Source organism: Peromyscus maniculatus, chromosome 1, assembly GCF_049852395.1.
Source record: "Peromyscus maniculatus bairdii isolate BWxNUB_F1_BW_parent chromosome 1, HU_Pman_BW_mat_3.1, whole genome shotgun sequence".
Lineage (NCBI taxonomy): Eukaryota > Metazoa > Chordata > Mammalia > Rodentia > Cricetidae > Peromyscus > Peromyscus maniculatus.
This window is the reverse complement of record NC_134852.1, coordinates 110512952-110536307: the sequence shown is the minus strand read 5'-3', so window position 1 is coordinate 110536307 and position 23356 is coordinate 110512952. Positions and strand designations below refer to the sequence as shown.

Here is a 23356-nt window from a genome sequence, read left to right as displayed (position 1 = left end):
GGGAGGGAGACACGGAGGGAGACAAGATGGCGGCGGCGGCGTCGCAAGGCGGGAGAAGCGGCGGTGGCGGAGGCAGTAGTGGGGCTGGCGGCGGCCCCAGCTGCGGAACAGGCAGCAGCCGCAGTGGTTTGTTGGATAAGGTGAGGAGCTGAGTCCTGGGGACAGTCTAGAGCCCTGGGGATGCCCAGGAGGTGATGAGCCCACCGTCCCCATCCCCGCCCCCCTTTTCTGCGGCTTCTTGACGAGCGCTCCTCTGTAGCCCACCAACGCACGCTTGTAATCTGCCCTCTCTACACATTCAAACCCAAGCCTTCTCTTTGGGTCATCTCTTTTCGCAAGTGTGCTGGTCCCTGACACGGGCCGCCACCGCAGCTTCTCCTAGTTAGCGCTATATTTCACCGTAAGGATGACGTTTCTATTGTGCTAGGAGGCCCACTCTTGAAAGTGCCCATTTCACCAACGCGGAAAACTGATCTCCCAAAGAAATTAAAAAGAGTATTCCCCAAACTTCGACCGTCACCCTCGCGTGTTGCTAGAGAGTACAAAGAGTTCCTTGGCCTTTTACTCACAAACGTTTCTAGGCGATTTTTTTATTTTTTTATTTTCATGATACATCAAATAATGAAATATTCGTATGTTGACTTTCCTTGCTGGGCTGACAGGAAACCTTAAGATGATTTTTCCCCTTTTGCATTCCCTGCCTTTCTTTTTTCTTCTCCTGCTGTCTGTACCAGCCAGCTGCTTTTCCACTCTGCCTACCCATCCTTATCCATAAGGGCTTAAAGGAAGGGATGGGGGGCTGCTCCTGGATTGACCTTCTTGCCCTTTGCACAGCATCTTGGAAGAAACAGCTGTGTGAAAAACAGGCCTAGTATTGGTTCTGCCTCCAGCTATGTGACCTAAAATATACCTGTTCTCCCCATGTCTGTTTCTCATCTGCAAAATGAGGAATTTAGCCTAGATCTATCTTATGGCCCCCCTGCAGTGTTCTCAGTCCCAGCTGATGTGATAAGGGTGGAGCATGGTGCTTTAATACAGTAAACCTATTTTCTTTAAACATTTGAATCGAAACGCTTTCTGATTCTTCTGTGCCAAGCAGATGGCTAGTGCTTAAGGAGTGAATACCTGATCATGTTGAGGGCTTCCAGTCCTGCATATCTTCCTGCATGGCAGGCAAGTGCTCCACCACTGAGCCATATCCCCAGTTCTGCTTGGTTTTGTTTGTTTGTTTGTTTGTTTGTTTGTTTGAGGGTCATTAGATTCAAATGGAAAGAGTCTTGCTGTGTAGCTAAGCTGGCCCAAACTCAGAACCTCCTCCCGTCTTCTGCCTGCTTTCATGCTCTTCATACTTCTTGAGAAATAGGAATGTGTTCTGGGAATTAGCTGGTATTTTGCGTTCAAATTCACCCTTTCTGTTGGGTGCAGTGCATCTCATAGCTTGTGTTGAGCCTCCCCAGGGTGACTCTTCTCTGTTTTCCCTCTGCTTGGGTTATCACCAGCAAACATAAACATGAACGTTCTGCCAAGGCAGAGATTACTAAACACAGTGCTCTTTGGTGTCTGTGAAGGCTTGGTTTCAGGATTCACTGCATATTTTTTGGTATCCAAGGATACTCAGATTGTTCATAAAATGGCATAATATTTGTATATAAGCTACATACCTTCCAGAATACTTTAAATCACCTCTAGATTATTTGGAATACTTGCTGCAAAGTAAATGTTATGCAGACAGTTGTAATACTATTACAAAAATATCCGTGAGTTCAGGACATACAAAGGTTTTTTTTTGTTTGTTTGTTTGTTTTTTGTTTTTTCTTTCCTTGAATACTATCTATACATGTTTGGCTGGTCCTTGCCTGTGCAATATTGATAGAGCTGACTGTAGTATCTGTCACATTATGTTAGGATAATTTGGCCTTTAAGTATCTCTGCTATTGGAATAAAGTATGAAGACTGTCAGGTTACTTAACCATAGTACTTTTCCCATTCTTCATCTGAAATGTTGAGAGTCTCTGGCAACTGTATGACAGGGCTTGGGAACAGAATCAAGACAATATATATCAGCCTCTGCACTCTTTGAAGTATACTATGTAGTGATGAAGGGAAATATATTTGCAGGTTCCTATTATCAGAGTACTCAGACTAGCCAAATAGGAAGTGGCGTATTCAAAGTAAGTATATTTAAGGAAACACATGATGTATTCAGAAGGTACTTTTTGCAGAAATTCAAATGAGAGAGAATGGTTCTTGAGATCTGATAGCTAAGAGTGAGAAGCCCTGGGTTGAAAGGCTTCATGTCTGAGTAGAGTTCAGACATGATTTTGAGAATGAGAAGAACATATCAAGTAAGAAAGTCTTAAGTTATTTATTTTATTTGATGTATTTTGGTGTGTGTGCACATGGGTGTGGGGGTCAGAGGACAATTTTGAGAATCAGTTCTCTCCTACTGTGCGGGACCCAGGAATCCCTTGAGGCTTGGCAGTAAGTATCGTTAACGCTGAGCCATCTTTCTGGTCCTCAAGTGAGTCTTTCTTGAGGAAAGATACACAGAATACGATGAGATTTCTTAGTAGGCTTACTAGGAGGGTCTCCACGGAAACTCAGTGATAGTAGAGTTAGACTGGAGAGGGGTCACTTAAGTGGGAGGGGGATGTAAAGGCTTTTGAGACTATATAAAGTGACTTTAGGAAAATTATTCACATAGTTCACAGAATTAGACACATAATAAGGCCATAGACTAGCATATAGGCTTTCACAGAAAGAAGGGTAAGTTTGAGTTCTGGTGTAGCATACCTAAAGCCTTGGATGATTATTCATTACTGAACTTGATTTTCTTTACCACAATGAATATTGTAGGTATTCTCATTATAGGCTTGTGGTAAAGATTAAATTATACAATACTGGTAAGGTTAAAGGCCTATATAAAAACGGAATGGCAAGGTGATGAGATCCCCTACTGGGGTATCAGAAAGAGGTAAAATGTTCTCACAGAGGAACATTTGGCAGATTATTTGTTTTGTTGAAACAGGGCCTTACTGTTGTAACCAGGTTGGTCTTGAAACTTAGGGTCTTTCTGCCTCAGCCTGCCTAATGGTGAGCTTACAGCCATGTTCGAGCATACTTCCCCCTCCCCCAACTTGGAAGAGTTAACCAAGAAATGAGAGACAGAAGAGGGAAAATCATCAAGAGCTGTTTAAAATCCCTTTTCCTGGAAACCTGCCTTTCGGCTTACATTGACTTGTTCCCTTTCTGAATTACAGAAGAACTAGTGCCCCTGGGAGTTGACTTAGTTCTGCCGGTTTGTATTTTTCCAGTGTCCTTCCTGTGAGAGTTTCTCTACACTGATCATCGCAAAGCTGGTGCTTACAGCCCTTACATGGGGGGAGGGGGTGGGGAGGTCATGCCACCTCAGTCTTAGAAAGAGCCGTAGAGGATGTTGCTCGAAGTATCTGAAAAACCCCTGGCTGCTGAGGTGGAGAATCTGGGGACTTGTCCTGAGTGCAGCCCGTCTACTGGAACGGGGAGGTTTTGTTCTGAGGGAGTGAGGATGTAGGTGTGTTCAAATGAGGATGTTGCCTTCATAGAACCCCTTTGATTGGATTTCTCTTCTTGCCTTTTCTTTTCTCCCTTTGTGGGAGGAAGGTTTTTATTTCCACACCCATTGTTTCACTTGACGTGAAGAAATGCAGTCGAGGTGTTCGAGTGTGCTGCTTGACTTCTCCACACTGACGTGGGTTTCTGCTCCTCTGAACCGGATGAGGAACAGGTGGCACCTGTCCCTTCCTGACTTTAAGTTTGCAGGCCCGCCCTTCCCTCTCGAAGTGACTGCACTGTCTTTGCCCCACGGTTGCCCACGCTTTGTTCTCTACAACAGCTGTAAAGGGCAGCTCTTTCCCAGTCTGTCTGGGCTACTAAAAATTGGAATGGTGCTTAATGTTTTCTTTCTTTCTTTCTTTCTTTCTTTCTTTCTTTCTTTCTTTCTTTCTTTCCTTCTTTCTTTCTTTTTTTGTAAACTGTTATCCAAACCTTTTTAATGTCATAACCTGGATTCTGTCTCATGGTTGGCTTCTCAGCCTGACCTTAGAGCACAGCTTCTATATCTTGGTTACTGAGAACATAGCTCTGGGGCTGGCCTTGCCAGCCCCTAGCATTGAATTATGGTGCTACCCAGATGTGTATTCTTGGGCCAGTTAACAAATCTCTTTGTAACTCAGTTTCTGCACCTGTAAAGTGGAGCTAATAAGAGTTTGTGTGTGCACAAAACCTCTCTGGATTTTGACTTCCTTAGATAAATATTTTTAGTACATGTAAAAACTGTCCATATCAGATTCCCTTGGGTTTTAGTTAAAAATAACAGATTTCTGAACCTCCCAGATCAGAACAAGATTTTGTAGTATTGAAGCCTGGGTATTTGTATTTTCATACGCTCTTTGTTACCTGTACATTTTGAAAGTAAAAATTTTAAATGAATATATAATAAGTAGATTATATAGTCCAATGGTTTTTAGTATAATTAGAAAGTCATTAGTACACAATTTCAGAAAATTTTTTAAGTCCCCCCAAAGCCTCTTACCCATTAGCAGTCATGCCCTAGTCCCTCTTCCTAGTCCCTCCAGGCCACCACAGAAAGCTTTTTTCAGTGAGGAGACCCAAACCAATAATCTCATGAATGCTAAGCAAGACTGTGCCACTAAGCTAAGCCCCCAGCCCTCACAAGTCTAGTTCTATCTGGATTTGTCTGTTGTGGACATTTTATATAAATGAAAGTTAAGGTTTCCATTGCTGTGAAGAGACACCATGACAACGGAAACTCTTATAAAGGAAAACATTTAATTGGGGTGGCTGGCTTACAGTTCAGAGGTTCAGCCCATTATCATCATGGTGGGACATGGCTGCGTGCAGGCAGACACGGTGCTGGAGAAGTAGCTGAGAGTCCTATATCTTGCAAGCAATAGGAAGTAAACTGTCACACTGGGAGTGGCTTGAGCATATATGAGACCTTAAACCCACCTCCTCAGTGACACACTTCTTCCAACAAGATCACACCTACTCCAGCAAAGCCACACCTCCTAATAGTACCACTCCCTTTGGGGGCCATTTTCTTTCAAACCATCACAACATACATAGCCTATTGTGACTAGTGTCTTTCATTTAACATGTATTATATCATGTATCAAACTTTATTTTTATATGACCCAGGTGCATGGGTGTTAAAAATCTTCACAGCTGCATCCAGTTTCACAATATCATGAAGACTCAGGTCTTCACCCTCGTGTGACCAGTGCTTTACCCATCGAACCATCCTCTGACAGATACTGACATTACTTTTATTTTTCCATTAGTCAGTTAATACTTGAATCATGCACCTTTTGGCTCTGTGATACCTACTATAAGTACATTTGTTCACTGGGTGGACATTTTCAGTTCTTCAGATTATGTACATGGGAGTGGAATTGCTGGGTCATATTGTAACTGTTGATATTTTAATTGACTAATTTTTGAAATGTGGTCTCAGTAGCCCAGGCTGGCCCGGAACTGTCGATTGTCTTGCCTCAGTCTGCTGAGTGCTAGGATTTCAGGTTCCCTTGGTGTTGACTACTCTAGTTGGCAGCGTGAACCTGGGAGAATGAGGCTCACTGAAGTCCCCTGCAATGGCCAGTTTTAGTCAGAGATCAGACAGTTTAGACTCTGAGGGTCAAGAAGCATCACCTGAGTAAAGTAAACAACCACAAGGACAATCCTACATGGCAAAAGCATGTTTTCCATAGAGGCCTATGACTAACACAGCTGAAGTCATCTCATTCTATCCGTTACACCTGGGGGGACCGTGAAAACACATTCCAAGAACGATTCCGTGTTCTGAAGAGACTGAGGTCACAAGATTCATGTCTGATTTTCTTGGAGATTTCTCACAAGCACTCAGAAATCCCCCACACCAGACTATATTCTGACACCTTGGCACTGCATTTAACTTTGAGGAATTATCAAAACTATATTGCACACTGGGGGTGCCACTTTACATTCCCACAAGGAATCGAGAAAGGAATTTCTAATGTAGTTGCAGTTTCTAAACTGGTTGCATGTAGTTTTTAAATGTGTGATTTGCCCCTCCATAGACGAAGGACTCACATCTCACATCTTTCTGTTTCTTGGGGTTGTTGTTGTTTTGTGTTTATGTTTTTTGAGACAGTCTCACTATGTAGTGCTGGTTGGTCTGGAACTCTAGAACTCACTGTGACCAGCCTGGCCATGAACTCGAGGAGATTTGTGTCCCTCTGCCTTCTGAAGCACTGGACTAGAGGTACATACCTATCCTTGTTGTTTCGAGGTAGGGTCTCGTATTTTAGGTTGGCCTCCAGCTGCTCTGTAACTCAGGATGATCTTGAACTTCTGATAGCTAGCCTGCGCCTCCCAAGGGCTGGGATTACAGGCGTGCTCTGGTTTATGTGCTAGGGATTGAACCTAGGCTTCCTGCCTGCCAGGCAAGCCCTCCAGCAGATGAGCTCCAGCTCCAGCTCCAGCTCCCTCATCTCACCGCTCATCACAGCAGTTTCAGTGTGAGCCGTTTTCAGCCTTGGAGCTCAGATGTATTGGCACCAGTTGTGGGACATTTAATCCATAGACCCCCCATGAACTAAAGCTGTGCCCACAGAATCTCAGTGGTGTAGGCTTCCTGAGCCATGGGGCCAGGCTCCCGTATAGTTTGGGACCATGGAGAAAGCAGTTGGGGGGCGGGGAGTAATCAGTTTCTCTGGAGTTGCCAATAATGTGCATGTTCATAATTTAACTGACACATCGTAATTCTAACCTCCAACTAACTCATAAATACAACCACTAATAAGCACTCCTACACCAATAATTTCCATTACAGTATTTCTTGACCCTTAAAAAAAAGATTGAAATTAAAGGTTCAGTGTGCTGCTAAGAGCTGTAATCTTGTCTTGGTGATACCTTGGGTTTTCAAATTGCATCTAAATTAAGCAACTGCATTCTAAGATACTCATCATTTTCTTCCCAAATTAATGTTTTCCCTTTATTTTTGCACTTGTTACTCCTGATCTTGCTAAATGTGTATAGATGGAAATTGAGGTTAGACATATATTAAAACTCAAGTGGTCATCTCAGCTTCTGAGTATCAGTTTCTGTCATCTCCTTACTATAGGTTAGAAAAATCTGGAGTCAGAGGTAAAATATAACAGTTGAGCTATACATCTCAAACCCAGCGTACACAAAAGAATATTTATACTTTTTCCTCTATTCCTTCTCTTGGGAAGTGACGTGATGGTTCTGACAAGTTGTCTAAGCCCTAGTTCTGATGGTGGTCACCTGTCTCTTGTCATGTTACTTTTGACTAGTATGTTACTTAGTCCATCCAGTCCTGCTATAAGTGTTCACTGTTCGTCCACTTGCTGGTGCTGTATGGAGGATTCAGGTTAAAAAGGACCCATCTAATTTATACATTAGTAGCAGAATTATATAATTATAGATTATATATGTCTCTGGTGTTACCTTTGAGATTTGTGAAACGATTTTCAAAATGAAACCAACAAAACCCCTTAAACACATAAAGTTGGTTGATAGTCACACACTTAAAATCTTACCATTTCCTGCTTAGAATCATGTTTTACCTTTAGCCTTGTAAGCATTTGGTCCCTCAGCCATGTGCCTTGTTCCTACTAACTGTCCTGCTTTGCAGCTTCTATCCACTTTCTGAACTAGAGTAGACAAAAAGAAGGGAGAGAAAACTTGTATTTTTTCTAAATCAGAGTGGGGTCCTTCCATTGATACATTGATGCTGTCACCCCCAGTATCCATCTCACCAGAGTGAGGGGAGGAATCATTTGAGTCAGGCTAAGGAACTCTGTGAAGCAGTCCAGTGCAGTCTTCATATCACCACATACTTTCTAAAGTAAAGAAAGTGTACCTGCTACGATGTTATACTCAGGACTGTTTGTTTGCTTACCCTAATGACCAGTGTTTTCCTTTGTTGACCCATCCCCAGCCCTTAACGCCAGAAGATGCTTGGGGAACAGAGGCTGTAATTCCCAAATCATTTAATTTAGAAAAATGACTTCCTGCATTGTTTACATATTTTTCAATACGGAGAAGTATTTAAAAACTTGCCTAAGCACTTGAGAAATGGGATCCCCAATGCCATGCCTGCAGTGAAAAGTCTTTGTAGAACTTTCTGCACTGGAGAATCATAAGTGAAATGATCATAAGTGAAATGAGTCTAGAGTATCATGAAAATCATCGTGTACCCTTTTTCTGTGAACTTGTTAGCTAGGTATTTCTGACCTCCAAAGTGTGGACGAGGACAAGCATGCCTTGTTCCTCTCAATAAAAATGATTTCTAGTAACCACCATGACTCGTTCATGAATATGAATAACTTGTATAGTTATAGTATAAACTCAGAGTCATGATCTGATCCAGTTAAGCTATTAAATAATTCCAAATCAGTACTATGACTGTATTGAAAAGATGGCAGGAGCAGGAAAAATAAATAAATTGTGTGTGTGTGTGTGTGTGTGTGTGTGTGTGTAGAATTCCCCAAGATTAGTGCTATGTTAGATAAACCATGAGACTCAGCATATAATGCTGCTTGTAGTAAGATCTATCATAGCCCCATGGGGTGGAGTATACAGGAAACCAAGTGGTGTGCTAGAGTTCCTCTGCCGTTAGAGCCCCCAAAGGCTTCAGTAAGGAGAGTTAGGACAGTCCATGTGAAGTGGTGTCTGCCAGGGAACATCATTAGACACACAGTGCTTGATTTTCCATAGGGCTAGTGGGTACCTTATGCCAAGTCTGCCAGATTCCTAGAAGGAAAGGTGTTTGGCATGGATCGCATTGTTGACAGAACTTAGACACAGGGAGCTCTTTTAGCATGTAGGGGATGTCTTCTATCAGTGCAGGGAACTGTAACAGCCAAGTTGTCAAATAGCAGTCAGGGACCAACCTGGAAAATCTGCCTTCCTAACTAAGAGTGGCAGTCCTTAGGAAGACTTAGATTAATTGCTTTTCACATATTGCCCTTCATCATAATTTATCGTGTGAGGTCCCATGTGAACCAGACTTGCCCTTTGCCTTGTCTCTGTGTGTATGTGCATGCACTCACATATGTAGAGGTGTGTGTGTGTGTGTGTGTGTGTGTGTGTGTGTGTGTGTGTGTGTGTGAGAGTGAGTGAGTGTAGGCCGGAAGCTGACAGTGGGTATCTTACTCAGTTGATCTCCACCTTTTTGTTGGTTTTTGAGACAGTCTTTCATGTAGCCTTGACTGACCTGGAACTATGCAAATCAGACTGGCCTCCTAAACTGTCTCTGGAGTGCTGAGATTAAAGGCATGAGCCACCATGCCTGGCTCCACCTTTATCTGAGACAGGATCTCTTACTGAATTCAGAGCTCACTGATCCCAGCCCTTGCCTTGTCTTTTTGTTCCTTTTTATTGCTCTTGTTCCTAGTGTTTAGGAAGATCAAGGGGAGGGGAAAAGATAACATGAATAACAGCAGGAGAGATGTAATTTGCATACATTTTAGATGAGCAGTTTTTGAGAATGATGGGAAATGGTAACAAACTGGAAATAGGAACTTACTGTCAGTCCCGCTCGTTCAGGTATTTCTCTGTGCTATAGCAGAGAGGGCTAGGGTTTTGCGTGCATACAAAGTAAAACGATGCATCCCTCCCTTCAGAAACCAAGTGAAAACCTTTCTCATGATCTGGGTAGTCACAGGAAAAGTTCCTGTTCTCCCTGCTGAAGTTTCTTGAACCAGACAGTGCCGTTAGAGCTGAGGCTTATTCAGCATGTTAATGCTGCTTCTGCACCTTATCCCTGGAAACTGCTGGGAGATTGTAGAGCTGAGTTCCATTTCTGGACTGTGCTGCACTCAGTGATGTGTGTCTGATGTGGGGGTCTATGAGAATAAATCCTCTTTTGGAATGATAAAAATTTGTAAATGACTTCATTATTTCATAGATTATGCATACAAATTCTTTGGGATTATTAAAATAGAATATACTTGACTGAATGCATATAAGCTAGCTGTTTGGATAAAACAGTTGTTATTCTTAGTTCAATATGTAATTTTAAAAATTAGCTATGTTTGATTAGTAGGCTAACAGATTATGAGAATCCGTATTTAAAAATGTCACCATAAGTAATAAAGAAAAAGTTTGTTTTATAAGACACTGATGGGAAAAGATTTGATTTAAAAAGGCTTTAAATATAGCCAATTTAGGGTCTGGTCAGTGGCTCAAAGTACTTGTTGTTTTTGCAGAGGATCCAAGTTCTGGTCCAGCACCCTGTCAGGTGACTTACAACTACCTGTAACTCGAGCTCCAGGGGATCTGAAGGCACACACACACACACACACACACACACACACACACACACACACAACATACACACTGACTGATTTTACACATACACACTTAACATTCAGTTTACATTTATTCCTCTTGACAGACTTCACTTTTCTTATTGTATATTAATATATAGAACCACAGCTTTGTAAAAAGGTTAATAAGGTAGAAGTGTTTTCTGTCTTTGAGTAAAAGAATCCATTCTGAAGCCAAATGATTGTGAATTGAAAAGTTAGTGAGCCAACCAGGGCCTCATGCATGCTAGGCAAACACTGTCTCTGAGCTGCATCCCTTCCCTGGTTTCCTCCCCAAGTTGCTGTTGGTCATAGTATTTTATCAGAGTAACAGAAAGCAAACTAGGACACTTGGTTTATAATTGAAAATTTGATGTTTTCAACAGATTATACTGGATTTGCTCTCTTAAAGTTGTTCGCAGACAAAGACCCTTCCCTCTCTGTTAGTGTCTGTAAATCCCCATATCTGTATTTGCTGAATTTTGTGCTTATATAGGGTGAACAAAAGCAGGTTTGTTTGTTTGTTTGTTTGTTGTTTTTCTGCACTCATCTGTGGTTAAATGGGGGTGGGATATATGAGTTGGCCTAGCACATGCACGTGTTCTGGTTCTAGGCTGTGGGATTTGAGTTTTCTGTGTGGAAACTTGTACCAATCCTTATGAGAACCCACCTGATTTTAGTGCCTAGTCTCAACATCCGAAGACAAAGAATGAATGTTCAAATACTCAGAGATCTGAAGAAAGTAGCTCATTCTACTTTGTAAGGTGCCACGTTTTCTGACGCACAATTTTTCTATTTGTTTTGTAGTGGAAGATTGATGATAAGCCTGTAAAGATTGATAAGTGGGATGGATCAGCTGTGAAAAATTCTTTGGATGATTCCGCCAAAAAGGTACATTTTTTAAAGACATTTATGAGCATGTTTTTAGTCTGTGGATACATCTCCTCACAGATCTCAAAGTTAGAAAATGAGCCAGAAAAGGACTTCTAAAATGATCACAGAATAAGTAGGAGGAAGTGTGTTTCACCATGAATGTTGGGGTGTCAAGAAAGTTGGTAATCATTGTTTTGAGATTAGTTAGCTTGGAACACAGAAGTTTGGGAAGGTAGACTATTCATCTATGGAGGGTCCATTTGCAAAAAGAAAAGAAAATGTTAGTTGTGTCCTATGAGAAAAGTTGAGAATTTAAAAACTATGTAAGGTACTGCCAGGCACACTTAAGGCCAGCATGGTCTATAGAGCTAGTTCCAGGATAGCCAGGACTGCACAAAGAAACTCTTGTCTCCAAAAAAAAACAAAAAAACCACCTGGGATTTTTTTGTTTGTTTGTTTTGTTTTGTTTTTTTGAGACAGGGTTTCTCTGTGTAGCTTTGCGCCTTTCCCGGAACTCACTTGGTAGCCCAGGCTGGCCTCAAACTCACAGAGATCCGCCTGGCTCTGCCTCCCAAGTGCTGCACCTGGGATTCTCTAAAGAGGGTTTGAGCTTCTTTGTTTAGAGTGGTAAGATGTTAGTCGAAGAGAACGTTTGTTCATTCCTGCAGTTCATGACATGACTAAGTGGGGATCTGTAAAAGCAAGTCACAGCAAGGATACATCGCTGTCACCTTCCATCCTGCTTCTCACTAGGTACTCCTGGAAAAATACAAGTACGTGGAGAACTTTGGTCTAATTGACGGTCGCCTCACCATCTGTACCATCTCCTGCTTCTTTGCCATAGTGGCTTTGATTTGGGATTACATGCACCCCTTTCCAGAGTCCAAGCCAGTTTTGGCTTTGTGCGTCATATCATATCCTTTTTTTATGCTCAGGTTTGCTTTTTAATAACAGTTCAAAAATATCTGCTGTTAAATCATCCTTGCTTTCCATAAAAGCTTTGATGTTAGGGCTTGCTAATGTTAGGATTAACATTAAAAATTGTACCTGTAAATTCATGCTATATCATTGATATTCTGAATTTAATAAGGTTTTTATTCTATATACTTAGTTATTAACTAATAGGAGACCTAAAGCAAAAACACACGATGATAGTGAGACCCAGCTCTTTTAACTCATTGGATTTTTTCCTTTAGACTGGGTTGCTTTAAGCCATTTATTCCTGACTATTCATAGAAAAGCTTTGGATTTTAGAAGTTTGAATTTGTTTCCTATTTTTCTTTGAAGCTGAAGAGCTGGCTGGGGAGGTCCTGAGCATGAGGTGTGGATTTGGTCCGTGTTTCAGTGAGATTGAGGACTCCTGGGGCTACAGAACATGAGTTTGAAATCCTACACAACATGGGTTTAACATACTATACAACATGACTTTGAAATCCAAGGTGTGTGTGACCTTAGGCTGAAAGGAAAAAAATGTAAGTAATACCCATTCAGAATTGCCAGAGTGAGTGGGACACTGGATGTGGTAGCATATGCTTGTAATGCCAGCTCCCAGCATGAGTCAGGATGATCATGACTTTCAAGCCAGCTACCTGGCAAAAACCTTATAGCATTTAAAAATTAGAAAAAAAGAGGGCTGGAGCGATGGCCCAGTTGTTAAAATATTTGCTACACAAGCACAAAGACCTGAGCTTGGGACCCTAGCACCCACTTAAAAGCTGGCAGAGCAGCACAGGTTTGTAATCCCAGTGTTGAGGAGATGGGGACAGGGATCCCAGGACCATCTGGCCAGGCAGTCCACCTGAATCAGTGAGCTCCAGGTTGGTTTAGTACGAAACCCTGCCTTAAAAAAGTACGTGGGCCGGGCGTTGGTGGCGCACGCCTTTAATCCCAGCACTCGGGAGGCAGAGCCAGGCGGATCTCTGTGAGTTCGAGGCCAGCCTGGGCTACCAAGTGAGCTCCAGGAAAGGCGCAAAGCTACACAGAGAAACCCTGTCTCGAAAAACCAAAAAAAAAAAAAAAAAAAAAAAAAAAAAAAAAAAAAAAAAAGTACGTGGAGAGTGACATAGGAAGACACCTAGTGTTGACCCCTGGCTTCCGTACATGTAGCTATAATGTCTGCGCTACCACCACCTGAGGGGCTGTGGATCGAAAAAGACAGCCGAATGCTGTTTTTTGAAGAGGGAGGAAACCTTAAATACAGGCTTACAGCACAGTGGGAGAACCCCAGAGGGCAGAAGTTCGCCACTGATGTTTACAATCTTTCATCTAAGCTGTTAATGCCCAATATACAGGATACACAAACAAGGAACTTCCCTTAAGCATTCAGGAGGGTGGAACCCTGGAGGGAATTAGCATAGGGAGGACATCAAGGTCAAGGTCTGCAAGCAAGGTGGCAGCTACTCAAAATAGGGGGCCAGGGCCCTACACATACACACATGCATATCTTTGTGTACCCATACATACATGTGCATATACCACACACAAATGAAAAAGAAAGAAAATCAGATGGGAGATTTTATAGTATATTTCCCAAATTCAAAGAGTTCAACTTAAGATTTCTCACTTTTATAATGGCATGAAAAAAATATCCAAACAACCATTGCATTTTTAAATTTCAATATAGTATTCAATAAATTACATCAGCTATTCACCATGTTATTACACAGTAGGCTTTGTATTAGATGAGTTTGCCCAGTTGACTGGCTGATGTAAATATTCTGAGCACATTCAAGGTAGGCTAGGCTAATTATAGTGTTTGCAAGTATGGTGTATTACATGCATATTTAATTCATAGTTACAAAATCCCATTGTAAGTTGAGAATTTTGTCTCTCCTTTTTTATGGTAAACATAGATTACTTCTATGATTATTTCATAGATTATTTCTAAGATCCTCAATGCAAAGAGCTTTTATTATAGTCTTAATTACAGAATTTATTTACATTCATAGAATGATTTCTCTGTGGTCCTCCACTCCCATCTCCTGTCCCTTAGTTTGTATGTATATAACTTTTACACTTTATAACTTAAAAAAATATATACTGGACTTTTTTTTTTTTTTTTTTTTGGTCCATCAGGATGCCTCTTCAGGTGAAGGCATTTGCTGTCAAGATTGATGATCTGAGTTCAGTCTCTGGAACCCAGAGTGAGAGAACTGACCCCCCACAAGTTGTCCTTTCACTTCCATACTTATGCCTTGACATACTTTTATACATACACACTTCCCCAAATAAATAAAAAGTGTAAAATTTTAAAAATTATACATTAGTATGTGGAACTCTACTAACTAAAAGCATATCTTACAGACCACCTTCCCACAGGTGTGGTAGTTGAGGGGACTTGCTGAACTTGCAGTAGACTAGAGTTTGATTCCTAGAACTCATGTCAGGTGGCTCACAACCGTCTGTAACTCCAGCTCCAGGGGACCTGACACACTCTTCTGGCTCTCATGTGCACATACCTACATGGACACACACATATGCACATAATTTTAAAAATAAAATAAATCCACTATCAGAGGTGGTTAGCAAGCCATCTTAATAAAGCATCTGATTAAAAGTAGTATTATACAAATAGATGGCTCCTGGACTTGGCAACAAGTGACCTTTGACTCTTCAATAATGAGATTAAATATCCTAGTTTGAAATTTCTGCTGTTGAAGCAATCTAAAAGAATATACCATAAGTTTTAGAGACCATTCTCAAGACAGTGACAGCAACCCTGTTCCACAGTCTCCAAAAGAACTACTTTGACAGTATTTCAGATATATTTGTTTAAAGCAAAGCATGATCCAAAGTTCATGTTTTATATATAGTGCTGGTGACTACCACTGTAAATAACTGCTGTGTGCTACCTGGCTATATATAGAAACCCCATGACAATTCTATTTTTGTTTGTCTGAGACAGGGTCTCAGTAGTAGTCCTGACTTAGCAGCATCCACGTGTGGAAATTATAGGTGTGCACCCCCACGCTTAGCTTCCTGACAACTCTAAAAGTTCAGTACTCTTATTTAGAGATGAGGATACTTGGGGGAAAAATGAAGTTATTAAATGCTGACATGCAAATCCAGGACTGTCTTAACTCCAAAGTCCTTATGCTTCACACCATATTTCCTGCCTTTCTAATTCATAAAACTTAAATGACACTCCATACAACATGTTAGTGGTTGAATATACAGTTAACACTGTCAAACCGTGTAATAATATGTCTGCATGTGCATTAGGCATAATTGGTCTCACAGTAGACTAAATCCGAAATCACTTTGACATTGGTTGACTATATATATTTTTTATTTTACGTATATAGGTGTTTTGCCTGCTTGTATGTCTGTACCACATGCATGTCTGGTGCCCAAGGAAACCAGAAAAGGGTGTCAGATCTGGAACTGGAGCTATAGAATGTAGTGAGCTGCCATATGGGTGATGGGATTCAGACCCAGGTTCCCTGCAAATGCAGCCAGTGCTCTGAATTGCTGATTCATCTCTCTAGCCTCTGATCCTTTTTTAAAATAGAGAAATAAGCATAAGTGATAACAAAGTCATGAGAAGCTGGGTAACAGGACATTCTTAGACCTGTTGTCCTTCAGTGTAAAAGATGAGAAAGCCTATTTGTCCTGTACCTTTTGTCTCCTTTGTGAGGTGTCTAGAGAACTAACCAGAGAGAGCCTTGTTTATTCTAGGTACATAAATACAAGGGTTAAAAGGAAATAACTAAATTTTCAGTGCTTTAGTGGTAAGATAAAACTTACTTAGGACTGTCAAGAATTTTTTTGTGGCTCTTGTGTGTCATTTGTTGTTACTTTAGTTGTCTTTGCATATTTGTTTGTTTTCCCCTTAACATTATTTGAACCTATTTTGTGATGATGGGGATTCTGACCATTTATACCTCATACAAGGAGAAGAGCATCTTTCTTGTGGCCCACAGAAAAGATCCTACAGGAATGGATCCTGATGATATTTGGCAACTGTCCTCCAGCCTCAAAAGGTAATGGCCATCCTTGGTTCTTAAGAGATTCTTAACGCCTGGCATTGGGTTTGCCCTGGGGTGTTGTCATGATCCACAGTGTACTAGTTTGTGCTTGTTCTATGCTGATCATAGTGCTAGTCATGTACAGTGGAGGGATGAACGAGCTGATAGATTTTTCCTAGCACTGCAGTTCTGAGGTTCTTTATTATAGAAGATACCCTCAGGATGTACTTTGGTGGAAGACTGGAGAATGATTGTCTTTTTCCTTGTGGCCAGTCAACGAAAGTCAGAGGTTGGGTTGGAGGAATGGCTCAGGGGTTAGGAGTGCTTACTGCTCTTAAAGAGGACCTGGGCTGGCTTCCTAGCACCCACGCAGTGACTCACAACCAGCTGTAACTTGAGTTCCAGGGGATCCAACATCTTCTTCTGTTTTGTTTTTTGTTTTTGTCTCCTGCATGCATGTCGTACACATAAATTCATGCTGGTGAACACATATACACATAAAATAGATAAATCTTCTTTAAAAGATCAAAGGTGTGAGGTTAGTTGTCTTTCGGGAGCCTCCATTTAGCGTCTGTGTCCTCTGGCTTCATTCCGAGTGTGTTGAGGGATCTCTGACTTCATCCCGAGTGTGTTGAGGAGTCTCTGGCTTGGGGCTTCTGTATTACCCCCCACAGTCCGGAGTCTCTTCTGTCTTGTGGTAGCACATACAGGTGTTCATTGGTATCTAGAACTGGGTCCACGTTCCAATGAGTTTGTTTCTAACTCATGGCTTTTGGTAAATTACGTAAAGTGAAGTTTAGTGAGATAAAAAAATAACTCCATAGAGTTGTTAGGAAGACGAAATGCCAGTTATAGCAAATACACATCCAGCATTTATTATATATTAGATATTTGTTACTTTTCTGTTGCTTTGATAAAACACCATCACCAAGGCAACTTGCAAAGGGTTTATTTGGACTGTGGTTCCATCCCCCTCACAGCCGGGAGGCTTGGTAACAGGCATTCACGGTGGCTGAAGGAGCAAGCTGACAGCTCACGTCTTGAGCCACAAGCTCAAAGCAGAGAGAACACACTAGAAATGGTGCAAGTCTTGAGATCCTCAGAGCCCATCCCAGCAACAGATTCTATCCAACAAGACCACACCTCCTAAACCTCTCCAAATAGTGCCACCAACTGGGGACCGAGTGTTCAATTATCTGAGCCTATGATGGCATTTTCATTCAAACCACTGCAGTATTCTAAATGCATTACTTCATTTAAACCTTAGAACACATATTTACAGATAAGAACATGGCCTAAAGGATTGAGCTCAGAAGTGATAGAGAATGAATTTTAGCCTAAGTTGTGCACAGATTTCAGGTTTTTAGTCATTGACTAAAAATACGTGACACACTTTGTTAGCATATCCAGGCCATCACATCGTAATTACTCATACTGAAGGTAAGTAACATCAGCACCAGCCCCTTTCTGGCAGTTTGTGGAGTAACCTCTGAGGAAGAGGAACAGACTTTCATTCTGATGTTGCAGTTGAGTTCTGCTATCTCCTCGCAGGGTTGCTACCTGTTTTGGTTTTTTTTTTTGCCTCAACTGTTAGAGAAGTCTGCCCTTTTCACCAGGCCACTAAAACAGAGTTGCATAATTCTAGAATCCAACAATATTGATTTCATTTTTTTTTTTTTTTCGAGACAGGGTTTCTCTGTGTAGCTTTGTGCCTTTCCTGGAACTCACTTGGTAGACCAGGCTGGCCTCGAACTCACAGAGATCCACCTGCCTCTGCCTCCCGAGTGCTGGGATTCAAGGCGTGTGCCACCATCACCACCCGGCTGATTTCATTATTTTCATCCAACTTGTGTTGTTGTTGTTGTTGTTTTCATTATTTTCATCCAACTTGTGTTGTTGTTGTTGTTGTTGGTGGTGGTGGTGGTGGTGGTGGTGTGTGTGTGATTTGCTTGTGTGCACCTGTGCCATGGTACATACAAGTTTAGAGGTCAAAGGATGCTTCCTGGGAGTCAGTTCTCTTCCTCCTACTGTAGGATCTGAGGATCAACTGGCAACACTTTCACCCACGAAGTCATCTCAGCTGCCTGGTGTTGTAACCACTTTATTGAGAGAAAGTTCACCTACCACCCCATTCACCCAGACAAAGTTTAAGTCAGTGACTCCTAGTGTATTTATAGTTGTACCTATTACCACAGTCGTAAAACCATTTTTTCACCTCAAAATGAAACCCTGTACCTTCAGTGATTATCTTCTATTTCCCCCATTTCTTGCAACCTAAGTAATCACCCTTCTGCTCTCCTGTCCCTAAAAGAGACACTTATAGATATTTCATGTGAATGGGATGATAATGGCTTCTTTCACTTAGCCTAGTATTTTCCTTTTTTCCTATTTTAAGACTTAAAATTTTACCTGGCTTTTGAGAATTTCATATAGGTGTGTATTTTGATCATATCCACCCCCTATTCACTCCCCAATTTTCCCCAGACACTTCTGCATATCCCCTTCTCAACTTCATATTGTCTTCATAATCCACTGAATCCAACTAGTGCTGCCTGCTAGTAGGATTACCCACTGGAGCATGGGCAACCTATGAGGCCACACCTCTGAAAACAGCTGACTGTCTCCCCCAGCAGCCATCACTGCCTATTACTCTCAGCCAGCAGTGGAGCCTCATGAGCTCTCCGTCTATGCTGGAATCTTGACTGGCTTGATCTTGTACAAATCTTGAACAGGCAGCCACAGCTGCTGTGAGCCCATGAGTCCAATGGCCTGCCATGTACAGAAGACACTATTTCACAACAGAGCATGTTTTCAAAGTTCATCTCTGTTGTAGCATATATCAGTAATCAGTACTTTGATCCTTTTTATGGTTGACTGATAGTCCATTGCCCAGATATATTATATTTTGTTAACCTATTTCAGTTGAAGAACATTTGGATTCTTTCTACCTTTTAGGTTTTATGAATGATAGTGCATATGTAGTTGTATGGATCTGTGTCACTTCTCTTGGATAATGTACCTAGAAGAGGAATTCATGGATCATGTGGTTACTTTGTTTAATGAATTGACAGTCTGTTTTCCAAAGTGTGTGCATCATTTTAAATCCCACTAGAAGTGTGTAAAAATACCGACTTTCTATATTCTTTGCTAGTTTTTGTCAGCTGCTGGATTGTTGGTAGAGAAAGAATCATGAATGCTTCTTGCTCTGTCATGCTCTCCCTTCACAGTGGTTTAGTATAACAGTGCCTGATTCTGCTGTCATCTACAGCTGCCAGGTCATATGATGTGCCATGGCAGTGAAAGTTTCTCAGATGATCAGTTGCCATATTCAAACTTTGCACAGGTTTTAAGTCAAGTGTAAAGAGCCTTCAGTGAGTTGTTCTTCTGCAGTTAGTATATAGTATAAACTTGCCCAGCAGTTGGAGTTTTCTTCATCTGCCCCAGTGGCATCTCCATATTTCTTCATACCCCTCTCAGAAGCTAACAGCATTTTGCAGTTTGCTAACTTCTCTAGTTGCCCAGGGACTCTCTGTTTAAACTGACTTATTTCTGGCTTGATTAATTTTCTGTCTCTAAGATAAACTGTTTGCCCTCTTTCTGAAGAAGGCTTTGCTGATACATGTTATCTAAATTAGGTATTCCAAGAACATTTTTACTTGCTAGTGTTGTCCATGGAGCTATAGTTAAATTTACTTGTCTGTTGGTAAACTGTAAACCCCACAATACCATTCTCCACAGCATAAAACTCCTTACCATTCACTGTTCCCAAGTACAAACAGGCAGGGATTGTGTCATTTATCTCTGAGTCCTCAGACCTCGCCCAAAGTCGGAGAGAGTATAAATGTGTCAAACAATTTGTTTGTATTGGAGCTAAAGAGATGGTTAAAAGACCTGGCTGTTCTTCCAGAGAACCTGGGTTTTGATCCTCAGCACCCACATGGTGGCTCACAATCCAGCTCTAGGGATTCTAGTGCCTTTGTTTGGCCTCCATGGGTACCAGACACACAAGTAATACATAGACATGCATGCAGACAGAACACTTGTGCATAAGAAATAAAAGTAAATGAAAAAAGAAATTGGTTGTGTGAATGACCGCAATGAACCTAGCCTTAGCTGTAGTGTGTGTGACCTCTTCATTTACAGCCAAGTTATTGTAGACCATCTACAAAATCTCCCATAGCTTCTCCATCTGAACATTTCCTGTTTTTCCTCCTGTAGTGAAACCTGCCTGTGACTGGAAGACACATTTCCTCTGTTTACTGAAAGTGGTGGCTGATGTTTGTCTTGTAGTCCTTGTTACCCTGATGGTGACATGGAGCTGGATTCCCCCTTCTCCACTCACTTCTTCCTGCTCCTCCTCAGTCTCCTCCCCAACATACCCACTTTGAATTGTACTTCATCACATTTTGCCATTGCTGTGCTTCACTGCAGAACTCTTCCTAGCGATAACTTGGCTCATGGCACTCTCTAATATATGTCCTTTTGTGAGTCTCAGTATCTATATGTTTGGATAGATGATTATTGCAGATTGTGGTCTGTTTTACTCAATGTCTTTCAATGATGTCATTTTCTACTGTGTATTCAGCACGTATTTTCATGGGGCACATCCTAGTCATTATCATTTCTCCTTTAAAAATTTCTGCTCTGATCACTGGTTTCCTGGCTGTTGTACTGCCCCCATTCATGGAGCCGACCACCTTCCCCTTGCCTTTCTTCTCACATGGCGTAGATCCCTTTGGAGGATCTTATGTGCTTCTTCATCTGTCCCCAAACCTCCTGTGCATCACCTCTTGTCTCTGCTGTTGTCTGTGGTGAGGAGGCAGAGGTGGTCAGAGGCTCCCATCCCCTCCATCTGCATGCTCCTTTCTGTCCCTTCTCCTTGATGTTTTCCTTGCTACTAGATCATTCCTTCTGACATAGAAGCAGGTTGTGGTTTCTCCTAGCCTTAAAAAAAAGTCTCCTCCCCTTTGTCCCTCATACTTTTTTCTCAGTTGTCTGTCACTGCTGTCATCTACTTCTCCCCCATTATCACTTGGAGCAGCTGTTACCTTTCATTCCTCATCTTAGCCTGTAGTCAGAGGCTTTTCTGTCCTGCCCCAGTCCACAGCCGCTTTCAAATGATCACTCAGAGGCTTATATTACTTACAATTGTTTGAATGATGGCTCAGGATTATTACCTACTAGCTCTTACATTTAAGTTAAGCCATTTCTATTAATCTTCGTTTACCACGTAGCCCGCGGCTTACTGGTGTTCTGGCATCTTGCTCCTTCAGCATCTGCTGGTGTCTGCTCTGACTCCGCCTTTCTTCTTCCTGTATCTTTGCTTGGATTTCCCACCTGGCTATAACCTGTCTTGCCATAGGCCAAGGCAACTTCTTTATTAACCAATAGTAGCAACACATATTCACAGCATACAGAATGACCATCCTACAGCATTAGCCTGTTAACAGCATCTGACCATTTGGTTACAGTTTTCTGCCTGTTTTTGTTTTTAAACAAGTCTTCTGGGGTACCATGTTCTTCTAAGTTTCTAATTACATTGGTGTCTTTTCTTTCATCTCCTTTGTTTCTTTTCTTTTTTCCTTTCTCTAAATTGGAAGTAACATTAGGGCTTATTCCTAGAACTACTTTATACTTGAGAAATCTTTATGTAGCTTTTTAAGACTTTTTTTTTTGTTTTGTTTTGTTTTCCGAGACAGGGTTTCTCTGTGTAGCTTTGCACCTTTCCTGGAACTCACTTGGTAGCCCAGGCTAGCCTCAAACTCACAAGATCCCCCTGCCTCTGCCTCCCGAGTGCTGGGATTAAAGGCGTGCGCCACCACTGCCTGGCTAAGACTTTAAATGTTACCTATATAAAGATCTCTAAATCTACATTTTTATCCTAGACCTTTTATCTGAACTGTAGCTATATCCTGCTTTCTGTCTGATCCTGGATCCAACTCCCTTCTTCATTATCCAGCCCACTCTTGCCCCAGTTTTCCTCTCTGGGTAAGTGACAGTTTTATTTCTAACAAGTCCAGATCATTTGGACTCCAGAGTGCCTCTAGTTTGTCAGCTCCACAGTTACCAGCTAACTCCTCATGTGGGGTGGACCCTGCAGCATCTCTCCCTGCTTGTAGTCATTGTCTGCAGGGCAGGAAAAGCAAGTTATCTTATACATACATACATACATACATACATACATACATACATACATACATACATACATACATCACATCCACTTAGTCCCCTGTTTGAGATCTCCTGTTCAGGAAAAAGGCTAAGTTCCTAGGGACAGCTTAGCAGTCTGTATGTGTGTGTTTTGTGTGTTCCGTATATGTGTGCACAAATACTCTCCTCTCCTGCGACCAATACTCTTTTTCTTTATTCATCTTGTTGTTTTTCTGTTCTTCAGTCATCCTAGGCATGTCCTCGGGGCCTCTGTCCTTTCTGGTCCCTCCACATGGAATATTTTTCTTGGATAGTGTATTCTCATCTTTATTAGGGTTCAGTAATTGTACCAGGGAAGATATGTCAGCATATCTAGGGAGGCATCAGAATTAGTACTGTAGTTAAGCATAATTAGTTTAATAATTAGCAATTAGGAAGCCTGGGAGTAGGTCTGTCTATCTGTCTCTCTGGGTGAGCATGGAGGGGTAGTCCCTGTACCTTTCAAAAGCACTTGGTGAGGTATGTTACTGCTTGAGTCCCTGTTGGTTTTTAAATTGATTTTTAAAGGTAGCATACAAAGTGGTGTGTTTTCCTGGGGCATTTTCCTATGTATGCTGTCGTCGGTCCTCCTCCCTCCTCTCCCTGCTACCTTTCGGCTATTCCCTTCCTTCCCCTTAAATAAACCTCTCCTGCTGTTGAGTATTCCATCACTGTCTTCCTTCACCCTAAGATCTCCTCAGTTTCCCCGTCTGTTTGGTTTTTGATCTGTTCTCTTTGTCCTGATGCTTAGGTTTGATGACAAATACACCCTGAAGTTGACCTTCATCAGTGGGAGGACAAAGCAGCAGCGGGAAGCCGAGTTCACCAAGTCCATCGCCAAGTTCTTTGATCACAGCGGGACACTGGTCATGGATGCATATGAGCCTGAAATATCCAGGCTCCATGACAGTCTCGCCACAGAAAGAAAAATAAAATAGCCAATTTTAAAAGCTC

The 23356-nt window shown here is 41.7% G+C and overlaps 1 protein-coding gene across 1 annotated transcript; it reads left to right on the top strand.

The window, feature by feature from the left end:
• The first annotated feature begins 5 nt into the window (after nucleotides 1–5).
• Nucleotides 6–23356, top strand: Spcs2 (signal peptidase complex subunit 2). The gene is made up of 5 exons (XM_006982156.4): nucleotides 6–140; nucleotides 11181–11264; nucleotides 12000–12160; nucleotides 16094–16228; nucleotides 23154–23356. Exons 1-5 carry the CDS (start codon nucleotides 27–29, stop codon nucleotides 23338–23340), a joined length of 681 nt encoding a protein of 226 aa, XP_006982218.1. The 5' UTR covers nucleotides 6–26; the 3' UTR covers nucleotides 23341–23356.